Source organism: Mustela putorius, unplaced genomic scaffold, assembly GCF_011764305.1.
Source record: "Mustela putorius furo isolate JIRA1106 unplaced genomic scaffold, ASM1176430v1.1 tig00537350_pilon_pilon_pilon, whole genome shotgun sequence".
Lineage (NCBI taxonomy): Eukaryota > Metazoa > Chordata > Mammalia > Carnivora > Mustelidae > Mustela > Mustela putorius.
This window is the reverse complement of record NW_025422471.1, coordinates 12,840,862-12,853,651: the sequence shown is the minus strand read 5'-3', so window position 1 is coordinate 12,853,651 and position 12,790 is coordinate 12,840,862. Positions and strand designations below refer to the sequence as shown.

General features: G+C 37.5%; 1 protein-coding gene across 2 annotated transcripts in view; it reads left to right on the top strand.

The window, feature by feature from the left end:
• Window positions 1-12,790, top strand: part of ADGRV1 (adhesion G protein-coupled receptor V1) — a 546,992-nt gene that overhangs the window by 251,687 nt on the left and 282,515 nt on the right. For both annotated transcript variants that reach the window (XM_004759095.3, XM_045074447.1), the window contains one exon: window positions 4,022-4,122. In XM_004759095.3, coding sequence (XP_004759152.2) covers window positions 4,022-4,122 — 101 coding nt within the window. The remainder of the gene's footprint in view (window positions 1-4,021; window positions 4,123-12,790) is intronic.

The window sequence follows — 12,790 nt, the reverse complement described above, 5'->3', positions numbered from 1 at the left end:
TGGAACAAGTAAGGGACTGAATTTTTCATTCTATTTAATTTTAATTAATTAAAATGTAGATAGCCATGTGTGGTTCTCAGGGTTAACACTCTTGATTTTCTGGAAGCTAGCCCTCTGGCAACCTCATCCCTTGGGGAGAAATCCTTTCCCCCAGACCTTGTGTTCTGTAAGGTGATTCATACTGACGTTTGTTCAACAGAGAAAACATTTCAGGCTTGACAATTTTTTTTTTCCGCCTTTAGTTTATTAGTAGCAGTAACCAGGTGGCACCATCCTAAGAGGAGAGGTACAGAAATCTGGTAATCAATAGAGATGAACAAGAAAAAAGCAAAACAAAGTAACAATTACAGCTAGCATTAGATGGAAAAATAGAAAAAAAAAAGCTAACAACATAATAACTGATTTAATAATGTGTAATGAACATTTGGTTTGATTCAGATTTATCTGCAGAGAAGACAGAGATAGATACATAGCTAGATACAAAAGTTATGAACATTTTTCAAAGATTTCATGGCAAAAAGTCTTAATATTTGGCTGGTGGAGGGATAAACCAGTAATTTGGAAAATGTATCCTATTCTTAAGGGATGCTGATAGACAATTTTGCTGGATATGCATATTCATATACAAGCATTACCTGTGTTTATACTCATGCAAACATATAAATACTGTGTAGATAGATAAGGTCTTTGATCCAGTTTGATGATAGCCAAGGAATCTAGGAGTTTTTCCTAGATTTAGAGTTTTTTAGAGTTTAGAGTTTTTCTCCTCTAAATCAAAGATTATCAGTCTTGTTTTGTTAAGGATAGTATATCTTTCCCCTCAGTTTCTAATGATATAGAAAAGTCATTGTGCTAATTAACTTATTAATTGTTCTTTTCCAACTGAGTCTGTAAACTACACTGTGCTCAGAACAAAAATAAAGGGGGACATCTGGCTGTCCCAGTTGGGTCAGGGTCTGACTCTTGATCTCAGCTCAGGTCTTGATCTCAGGGTCATGAGTTTGGGCTCCATGCCAGATGTGGAATCCACCAAAAGAGGGGGAAAAAAAAAGGAAAGAAAAATTATTCAGTTAGCTGCTTGTTGTTTTTTTTTTCTTTCTTTCTTTTTTAAGATTTTATTTATTTGAGAGAGAGAGCACAAGGGGGAACAGCAGAAGGAGAAGCAGGGACTGGATCCCAGGACCCTGGGATCATGACCTGAGCCAAAGGCAGATGCTTCACAAACTGAGCTACCCAGGCACCCAGCTGCTTGTTGTTTTTGCATAATTGTCAAGGAGTCAGTTAAAAACTTCAGAGTACACCTTGAAGTAATACTTAGAATTATTATACTTCATTTTTTAAAAAAAGCATTCTAGTTATAGTTACAGCATTTTGTACCCTGTGATTTACATATTTATATTAAAGGAACTTAAACCAAAAAATTATTACAACTTAAAAAAAAAACCTTGTAGATTAAATCACATGTGCTAAATGTAGCTATTTGTTAACAGATTAAGAAAAAAAGGGAAGTCCTTAGCATATAGTGCATTAGGAACTTGGAAACTGAAGTATTTATTTCTTAAATCTAAGGTATTCAGTATCTTCCCCAAGGCCAGCTAAGTCTAGGGGACAGCCTGCTTGAGGTTTTTTAGCACCTTCTCCCATAAATAAAAAATGTATCCAGATCACTATCATGCATTATATTTAAAGGCTAATAGATCTAGCCCATTTTCCCACCACTGGCTTTGAATCCAGGACCACCACCAGGTGTCATGCTAGCATTTTAATTGAAGCTTATATACTTAATTAGGTATTATTGAGCGGGTCAAGTTTAACTACAAAATCTATTTCATGTATGTGAGTATAATGGAGAATTACCAAGTTAAGGGAAAAGGCTGTGAATAAGATCTTGTCGTGAACTAGAAAAAAAAAAAAAAAACCCGTTGACTCATGTATATTTCTACTTTGTCTGGCACTAATCCTGTGGCCTCACATCTACCACACTAGGTGTACAGTAAAGCACATATTTATGATCATGTGGCCTATTTTGACAAAAATTTTGCAAGGCCTTGCTTTTGAAATCAGTATATTATACACCACACACACACACCCGAAATTCTGAGCTTAAACTAGCATTGATCATCACGGGAACTTCAGAGTGTACCTTGGTGAGTTCAGAGCATCAGCTTCTGTTTATAGACTAGTCTAGTTTATAGACTACCTGGGTAAGGGTGCAAAGTCAGGCATGACTCTGCAGTTTCTGGACGTATTGTGTTCCTGTGTGGGTGGATTTTGGGGGCAGCCCCAAGAGCTGCACACCTGTCCCAGATAAACCTAGAGCAGTCGTCCTGAAAATGGATTATTGTAGATTTCTTGGCCAAATGCCTAGGCTCAGAGCCTTGACTAATGCAAAGACTCACTTCCTGTGTGGAACTTTGTCTAACTTATTGAAATCTAAACATACTGAAAGCCTTTCCCAAAAGGAGTTAAGACAGGCATTGCTGTAAGGAATATTAGTGATAGACCCCATGTGGGCATTGGCAGATGCCCAATCCACCTACACCAACATGCAGTTAGGTCCATATCTTAAGAGAAGATAATGAGAAAGCAAATGTGGAATAAATGCAGTGAGGTAATGCATACAACGTGCATGGCAAAGCAGTGTATACATACCAATTATTGTGTTTTGATAATTCTTAGACAAAATGAACTATTAATAACACTATTATTGAGAGGGATTAAAAGGCTTATGTGAGGGGCACCTGGGTGGCTCAGTGTGTTAAAGCCTCTGCCTTCGGCTCAGGTCATGATTCCAGGGTCCTGGGATCAAATCCTGCATCGGGCTCTCTGCTCAGTAGGGAGCCTGCTTCCACCTCTCTCTCTCTCTCTCTTTCTCTGCCTGCCTTTCTGCCTACTTGTGATCTCTGTCAAATTAAAAAAAAAAAACAAACAAACAAAAACTTAAAAAAAAGGCTTATGTGAAAAAGCAAATGGGTTACTATTTGCAGCACATTTAAATTTTAGAAAGGAAATGCTTTAAAAATATGTATTTTAAAATACATATTTAAAATATTTTAAATACACATTTAAAATATAAAAAGTATTCAGGGCTGCTGGGTGGCACCATCGGTTAAGCGGTGCACTCTTGGTTTTGGCTCAGGTCATCATCTCAAGTGGTGGGATTGATTCCCACGTCAGGCTCTGCCCTCAGTGCAGAGTCTGCTTGAAATTCTTTCTCCTTCTCGTCCTCTCTCTGTCTCTCTTTCAAATAAATAGATAAATCTTAAATACATATATTTACACCCTGTACTTAAAACATGGTATTAAAAGAAATTCATACAAATTGTAAGATAAAAGATTTGTTAATACTGAGTTTCTGATCATTGCCTTGACAAGTAGATTACAAGAAGATAAGAATATTTTCTTTATTCCACTTAAAAATGTGGATGTTTAGGTTGAAAGCCATCTCAAGAGGAAAAAAACATTTTCTTCCCAGCTTTGGCCTCCAGTAGCATAGAGTAACTCTTAAAACTCATAATTACCACTGTTGTAATTACATAACTATTCCTACTAGGTAAAAGGGGGTAATTACTGAGCCTGAGTTTTAGTTGTACCATTCACAGGTTTATGCCTAGAAAATCTTCTTCACTTCCCTAAATATCTCTATGTACCCAAGCCACCTGTTCTTAATAAGTTAGGTTGGAATTTGAACCTTTTCTCAAGCAGTATAACTTGTCTAATGGAAACATAGAAAAACGGAAGTTTAATGAAATTATTAATCTGCTTGATTTGAACAGTCTTTTGACTAAGGAAGTGAACATGTGGCTCTTTGAAAATTAAAGTTGTCCTTTGGCCTTAGTTGATCAGTGTGCAGATTTTATATGTCACATAAAAAGGAATAGATTAAAATTGCAGTATCATCATTGCCAGATAGCCACACTATGCAGCAGAGGCAGACAATAGGCCTTCCGAAGACTTTTGCTGTGCAACTGTTTGTTCATGGATTGTAAAACTGCACGTGGACTTTTTTTTATTCCTACAGGGTTTTGCCTGGCTGTTCTCTCCCACATCTTCTGTGCCAGATTTTCCATGTTTGCAGCTAAACTTCTGACGCACATGATGGCAGCCAGCTTAGGTACACAGGTAGGAGAGCTCCGGAATTTCTACCTTTCATGAGATGTTCACATTTCTTCTGTGACCCTTGAACTGAGTTGGATAAGTAAAATTTAATTTCAACTTAGTTGAAGTAAGTTTGTTTTGTTTTGTAGTAGAGGATGGAGAAGGAGCACAGTAAGAGGAAATTAGAGTTTCAGAGCCTAAAAAGAGTTTCAGAGTCTCAAAAGTTTGTGAATGTTTTTCTCCAGAAAAGTACTGTACTATCATCCCCTACAAGAAAATAGCTGCCTCTTATCACAAAGCATCATATTCTCAACTTATATATGCTAAATATATAACTAATGTGTATATGTATTAAAATTAGCATAGTTTTTAATCTGTTGGAATAAAATATGCTCTGTTACAAATCCTTTTATATGGAGGGCATTAAGTTGATACATATTTAAAATATCTGGATAATATTCAGTTGACCCTTAAACACGGGAGTTAGGGCACTGACTTCCCATACAGTCAAAAATCTGCATTTATCTTTTGACTCCCCCAAAACTTAACTACTGATAGTGTACTGTTAAGCCCTACAGGTCATATAAACAGTTGATTAGCATATATTTTGTATGTTATGTGTATTAAATGCCACATTCTTAGGCTAAAGCAAGCTAGAGAAAGCCTTATTTTAGAAAATCATGACAAAAAGACATTTATAGTACACTACTTATTGAAAAAAATCCACATGTACGTGGACCCGCACAGTTCAAACCCATGTCGTTCAAGAGCCACCTGTATTTTGTTCTGTTTAATATTAAAGAACATGGTTCAGTAGAACATTCTTTTCTGAAAAACTATTCGAGTGTCAATTGCATAAGATAATAGCATGAGAAACATGTGGTCATTCATCAGCACAAAATTTAAAGCCCAGTTTAAACACAGAGGACAGATCAAAAGATGAAAAATTAGTTGCCTTTTCTCTCCATGGGGTACTCACAGCCTAGAACAGTAGACAATGTGTGTGTGTGGACTATGAACATAGACTATTTGCAAACTACTCTGTGAATGTAGATGATGGCTTAATTTATTTTTCTGTGAAAGTCCAGGAAGTCTTCATAGAGCTGGTGATGTCTGATCTGGGACTTGAATGAGAGTTTCATGCAGTTTGTTGATAAGGGGAGAGGTGGGCATAGATGTTTGTATAAGCAAAGGGGAAAAGCATAATCACTTCTACTTGAAGGCTGCAATTACAGGTCCAGATAGTAATAATACATTATATAATATTATTGAGAGAACTTTGTATTTATTTTATGAAGCAAAATTTCCCCTTTTCTGGTAGTTGGGACCCTTCTGGAGTACAAAAAACACTATTTCTTGATTGGGGGCTACTGGTTATATGTGTATGTTCAATTTATGTAAATTGAATATATGTATTTATATTTATATAATAAATTTATATTTATGTAATAAATATAAATACATATATTTATGTATTTATGTACAATGTATGTAAATTGTGCTGTACACTTAGGAGTGCTGTACACTGTCTTTCAGAGTGCTAAAAGTATTTCATTGAACTCTGAACAGAAGTTTTTTAAATAATACCAGTGGAGGAGCTAAAATATAAAATGAAAAATTCTCTAAGATACTGGACTCCTGCTGACTTTTTTTGGTCCCAGGAATGAAAAATGGCACTTGTAAATCTCGTAACTTTAATTTAGGGGGAACAGTTAAGAGCCAGACTCTAAGCAGAGGATTCCAGATTGAGTTTTTTTAAAGTACCTATGAGCTATGGGAGGTAACAGCTGTTCCCAAAAGGGGGCTTGCATTGAATTTGACAAAGCTATTTATATTGCCTTGGTAACCTATCTTAGCTGTCTGATCTTGCCTTTGCTTCTTGTATGTAAGATCTTAGAAAACCCGCCTTCCATAATTAGAGTTTACTTGGCTGCATTCACCACCCACTCTGGTGATTTTTTGGCAGCAGAATTTGTACAAGTCTTAATTATAGCACTGTAGAATTACAGACAACTCTTCAGTGTCCTAGCAGACAAATTTGCTCATGTCTAGGGATGCGAAAGAAGGACCCAGGATTTATATGTTGGGACATTGCCTTCTGATTCACGTTATACTTAACATTAATTTTAGAGAAGAAGGTTAGTCAAATCCATGTTTTTCGGTTTATTTTTAGAATAGATGAAGCCATGTGGCATGAAGTATTCTATAATGTGTGGCTTGTGACATGAAATCACTGAAAACATCGTTTCCATGGTTTATTTTGGTAGGAAGAATTGGTGTATCATTGATGGAGAAAGTATTGTTTCCTCAAAATGGCTTACCTATCTGCTTTGATTTTTTAAATACCCTCTAAATGAAAGAGAATAGTTGTTTCCCTGAAAATCTCTTAGCAAAGGCTTTTTTAAATTCTCAGACTCTCCAAAAAAAGAAATGAAGCTGACTACAGGAACTTGGGTCCGCCCTTTCTGAATTTTTAAAATCATGTTTATATCTCCAGTTACGGAATCTTGCCAGGGGGGTGTTCCAGTTCCAACCTCGGATCTCTCATTTAAAATCCTCCATCAACGTTATGTTGACATCCTTAGAGTGTGAGCTTCCTTTTGAGAAGTCTTCAGAATTAGATATTTGGCTTATATCCTTCTTTGGCTCCAAGAATGAAACTTCTCTAGCTGGCCTGGAGTGTTTGGGTTGCAAATTCTCACAGGTCAGCCAAAAGCATTCAGTTTTAAGTCTTTATTGCTTACCTTGACTAGGTTGAATGGCCTTTATGGGAAAGGGAAGAATGGAAATGTGATAATTTCTGACTTATTTCAGAGCACTGGGTGTCAATCAATGAGCAAGGCAGGAGTCAAGAAAATAAGCTTCTGGCTCTACTTCTATACTAGAAACAATTGTAAAAATGTATAATTATACTATATATCCATAATTTATTATAAAATGTATTATATGTAGTCTAAAAATGGGAGGAAGGTAAGCAAGAATCCAAAAATTATTCCTGTTTTAAAAGTCAAAAGATTCTGCTTTAATCTGTAGCTTGTCTTTCTAGCATCTTTGAGAATCGTTGACGATAAATAACCAGCAGGTGGCAGTAGAAGATTTTTTTTTTCTTTTAATGGTTTTTTTAGTCTAGCAAAAATGGAGTTCAGTAGAAAACTTGAGAGATGTTTTTATAACACTTCTTTGGGCTAGAGAGTATTCTTCTGCAACATAGTAAATATACATTTGTGGCCTCTTACTATTGTTTTTTAAATCTGTTTTGTTTGGAATTAAATAAATGTGTAGGGTGCTTTAAGAAAACTTGCACATCACTAGCTTAGAATGTATTTTCTGTCCTTTATCACTTATAGTTAAATTCAGGGGCATAAGATTGTTTCCATCATTGTATTTTTTGCTGTGAATAACTTTTAATAAGTGTGTTATTTACACTGAAATATGTGTTCATTGAAATGTCACAAGTAGAAGTTTTTGAGATAAGATCTGTATTTTCAGTATTGCTTATTTTAAAAAGTATGTATTTTTTTTCAGTGCCAAGTTAATATTTCTCACTTACCTAGAAGAAAATTACTAACTGGCAAGAAATTGTGAGACCATTCACTTCAAGAATGAAGTGAAAAGCAGCAAACAAATTTTCATGGCATTGGGTGATATTTCTCGGAAAAACATCTAATTATATCTTTGGAATTTTTATCTTAGAATCACATTGCCAACCCATGTGTGCCCTGATAAGGCTGGTAAACAACTAGGACAAAGGACAAGTTTGCAGTTCAGGGTTCTTGGTTCTGGGGGTTCTGTCAGGAAAAGCAATTCTCTAAATCTAAAAAAAGAACAGAAGTTTTCTCATAGAAAACATGATAAGATAGAACTGCATTTACTCTGATTGGTAAACCTAACAGAGGGAAATATTTGGGGCTTTTCCCTCTGGTTTTTGTTTGTTTGTTTGTTTGTTTGTGTGTCTTAAGCACAAAATTTGGAACTAAAGAATAAATTTGCCTAGAAAAATATATATGTAACAATGATTAAATTTGCCAGCCAGTTTATACATTTTCTGAATTCAGATGACAGTTGAGAATGTCTGAGAATTTTAAATGCTTAAATTTAAGTTTTTCATGGCCATTGGATGTGCAGGAGTATTAACTATATAGGCCTTCACCTCAATGAAAGGCAAGGGAATTCCCTTAAAATTCAGAGGATTGTTCTCTGGTAGCTAGCTGAGGTTGGGCTATCATTGTTTGCCCAGTATTCTCATTCTGCAACAATTGGGGTGTCGCTTTGCCCTGTCATTTTGTTTCCCAGGTAGAATGCTGCTCAGATATTCCTGCCAGCAGGTTCTGCTTTAATCTGCAACCTGTCTCATTTTAGCTTTGAATATCTAGTATCTTTGAGACTCTGAGAATCATTGACTACATGTGAATGAAGCCAGAAGCCATGTGTAACCTCTCAAATACAGACTCCTTCTGGCTCCTGCAGGGCCCAGGTTCTCTCCCTCAGCTTGGCACTATTTTGTTGTGACCGCCTGCTCGGGAAAGCCATTGTGTGTGTGTAGTCTGAAAACATATATCTAACAAGTTTATTTTTATCAATTGAAGCAGAATGCGACAGAAATTATAAAGTGTCGACTAATCAGAACATTGGCTGAAAGTTTTGTTTTATCACTTGGTAACCAGGGTATCCTGTTATTTCTGCTTTCATTACTAAAGGAAAGTATTTAAGAATTTGCATGCAAGGATCAAAATTGGATCATGCTTTGACGATTGGGTACTTGAGAAACACAAAGGGTCATTATTCAGTAGAACATTTAGGATTATTTGTTAGTGCGTAAATAAGTAGGTTAGAAAAGTGTTTCATATACTTCGTGTTGGCATCTTAGTAAAATTCAGATACTGAACCAGTAAGTCTAGGATGGGTTTTTGGACGGGGCTTGTTAGGAAGTTAGGTTACCCATGTTACGACCCAAGGAAATCTGGTTGTGTTGCTGCCAATCCTGCTTTTGCTGTTATTATTACTAAAGCCACACCGTCAACCTATTTCCTTTACTATGAGAAATTATTTAACAAATGCTAACTAAATTTTTTTATTTAAAATTATTTAAGAAATGCTAACTAAATTTTTAAATTTCTTTTAAAGTGTCACTGCCTATGAAACTACTTAACGAACATTTGTCTGTCTTTCTTGAAGGAAAGACTTCTGCTGCTGTTATTTTTTTTTTCTTTCTTTCTTGTTTCATCCTCTCCCTCCTGCGCCCCAACCCTGGGTTACTAAGAAAAGGAAAGGTACTTAGATAAGCAAACTAATGTACAACTCAGAGTACAGACTAGGCTTTTATTTTGGTCTTTCTCATAGCATTTCATACTTGGCAGAGCTTCTCAGTGTTGTTTTTGGACATAAAATAAACCACTAGAAAGAAAGTGTAGCCAGCCCCTCCCCAAGTCCTTCTTTCCTCTAAGCAGCTCAAAAGTGCCCCCACTTAAATGGTACTAAGTATGTAAGGCTTCTATTTTTTATTTTTCATACAAAAAATTCTGTATTTGATTGTGCCTTTTCTTCATGTGGAGATTAATTTGGTGAACATGGATGAGGAGCATTCTGCATACAGATATGAATATACACTTAAGTCGAATTGATTAATCTGTTTGAGTCTTTTTAAAAAATTTTTTAAATTTTATTTTTATTTATTTTTATTTTTTTAAGATTTTATCTATTTATTTGACAGAAATCACAGGTAGGCAGAGAGGCAGGCAGAGATAGAGGGGGAAGCAGGCCCCCCGCTGAGCAGAGAGCCCGACGCGGGGCTTGATCCCAGGACCCTGAGATCATGACCTGAGCCGAACACAGAGGCTTAATCCACTGAGCCACCCAGGAGCCCCAATCTGTTTGAGTCTTAATGGCCCAAATAATATCACATTCATGACTGGGGCCCATTCATGTAGTGAAATTTAAAAAAAAAAAATCTAAGCAAATCCTACTTATTCCAGGTGAGGATCATCACTCGTCCACGAACTCAGCCACTTTGAACTCATCTACCATAATGCACAGTTTTGAGATTGTACAATGGGAAATTCCAGGCAAGCTAGGCACACAGGAAGTATGTAAATAACCGTCTAAAACAGTGACCTCATTGTAAGAACCCAGTATGAACGCAAGTCTCATCTTCTCTAGTCTACTGTATAGTACTCCATAAGCTGTGGACTGGGTTGGGGGCGGGGGGTTCCGCTGGAAGGTTTTCATAAGCAAGTGGAATTGACCTTGTTGTTGAAGAAAGTGTAAGATGTGAGGACTAAGAACGAGGCACGTTCTGGGAAGGAAAAACAGCAAGGATCAAGGCATGGAGGTTATAATGGACCTGGGGAATTCCACTTCTGTGAGGCATGCGCCTGTGGAGGAAGAAATAGATCCTCCAGCCACAGGGGAGGCAGTTTCATATTGCCTGAGGAGCATGGGGAGAGAGCGAGGGCGTCAGCCCAAAAAGGTGCAGTATGAAAGCGGTGTTTTTAAGGATTAATCTGGCAATTAGGGATCAAATGAAAAATGGATTAAAGTAGATGAGAGGCTGGAATTTAGGGAGATGAGTTTAGAGAAGCTGGACAGGGCAGTTTTACCCTTATCTGGTTAGGATGAGTTGTGAGCTCGGACAATGGTAGGAGTAATGAGAATCCAAAGGAAAAAGTAAGAACTGATTAAAAAAAAAAAAAAACTGCCTGTTTTGCTTTGTGAAAGCTTTGGAATTTCACTTCTCTCTTTAAACCAATAAAAAGACCACATTGCACATTTTACATTATTTAATAAATGCTAATATAATACTAAGTATCTTATGAGGTCAGAATTATGATATAGGGACTGATATCACCCCTGTTTTATGGATGGGGCAGTCAGGGTATGAAGAATGTAAGTTCCTTCCCTGAGGTCACACAGTTGTAAGGGACAGAACCAGTCATTGAGCACAAGCAACCAGGCTCCAGTCCTTGCCTTTAACCATTATGCATCCTGCCACATAAATCAGGAATTAACGAGGTTTACTCTATCACCAAAGAAGGTAGATGATTTTTAGGTGCCTGGGAAACTGGTGTTTTCATTTGACTCAAATAGAAAAGGCAGAAAGGTTTAATAGATGGGATTTGTGCAGTTTGTATCCTGAGGGGTTTGAAGTTTCCATAACACATGTAAGCTAGTGGTTTCGATGTTACCTACATAGGCATGGAGGTCTTGACACCGTGAAGTAGGTTCTTTGAGACAGGCTGTGTAGAGAACTTGTGATTATAGAATACACATAGTTAATATCATTTGTGGCCCTTGCTGCACTCAGTGATTTACATGTATTGCCTTATTGTGGTAACAACCAGATGAGCCAGGACCTGCCATCATTCCTATTTTACAAATGGAAAAATGGGACTAAGTTCCATTACCTGTCTTAACCTTCCCTGGTAGAATGTGGCAGCTGGAAGAAAGATTCAAAGCCAGGCAGTCTGGCTTCAAACCCATGTGTTTAAAACACTGCCATGTAGAATGAGAAGGATCATTAGATGCAGATAATTAAAGCACAGTTAAAGTTCCTGAAGCCAAGGAAGGGAAAAAGGTTTCAAATGGAAGGATTGAGCGTCAGTGGGAGATTAGTCCTCAAATTTGGCAAGAACAAGGTCACCGGAAACTTTTTGGAGAGAGATGACGAAAATGAGACAGCAAAGGTTAGAGGATAAAGGGGTAGGGAAGATGTGGGAAAGGCTAAATCAGACCGCACCTGAGAAAAGTTTGTCAGCTGAAGGAAGGGGACAGTCAGCTTGGGAAGGGGAGCAACTCAGGTGCCCCTGGTCATAAAAAGCTCACTGAGAGGAAGGTGGAGCCTGGGGCTACCAGCTACCAGCAGCCCAAAGGGGCAGATTTCCCCCTTCTCCCCCACCCTCCTCATTGGTATTTTCCTCTTTTTTTTTCCTTAATATTTTATTTATTTATCAGAGAGAGAGAGCGAGCATGCACAAGTAGGGGGAACAGCAGGCAGAGCAGGCAGAGGGAGAAGCAGGCTCCCCACTGAGTGAGGAGCCCGATGCAGGACTCGATTCCAGGACCCTAGGATCGTGACCTGAGCTGAAGGCAGCTGCTTAACTGACTGAGCCACCTAGGCATCCTGGTATTTTCCTCTTTTGAAATAGAACCTTTTATAGAAAAACTGATGAGAGGGTAATAAGATTTAGTGCATTTCTCTCTGGTCCCTGTTTTTATTTGTACTTTTTGATTGCATGGAAATGAGTGACACTCTGCTCGTGTGCCTAGCCTAATCATGTTACATCTAGAAGATTAGAGCTATAGTTTGAGCTCCCCCTCCCCCATTTCTTGAATCCAAATTTCTTTGATGCCTTTATATGTGACTCTGCAGTCAGTTATGAAGAAAATTTGTAACTACTGATTAGTTGTTTTTACAACCAAGAATATTAATATTAGTTATTTGCAAGTATGTGCTTTGAAGGGATTAAAGTGATGTTGGTATTCAGATAGGCTAAAATTTGAATTTTAGGGGTGCCTGGGTGGCTCAGTAGATTAAAACCTCTGCCTTTGGCCCAGGTCATGATCCCAGGGTCCTGGGATCGAGCCCCGAATTGGGCTCTCTGCTCGGTAGGGAGCCTGCTTCCCTTCCTCTCTCTCTGCCTGCCTCTCTGCCTACTTGTGATCTCTTTCAAATAAATAAATTTTTAAAAAATCTTAA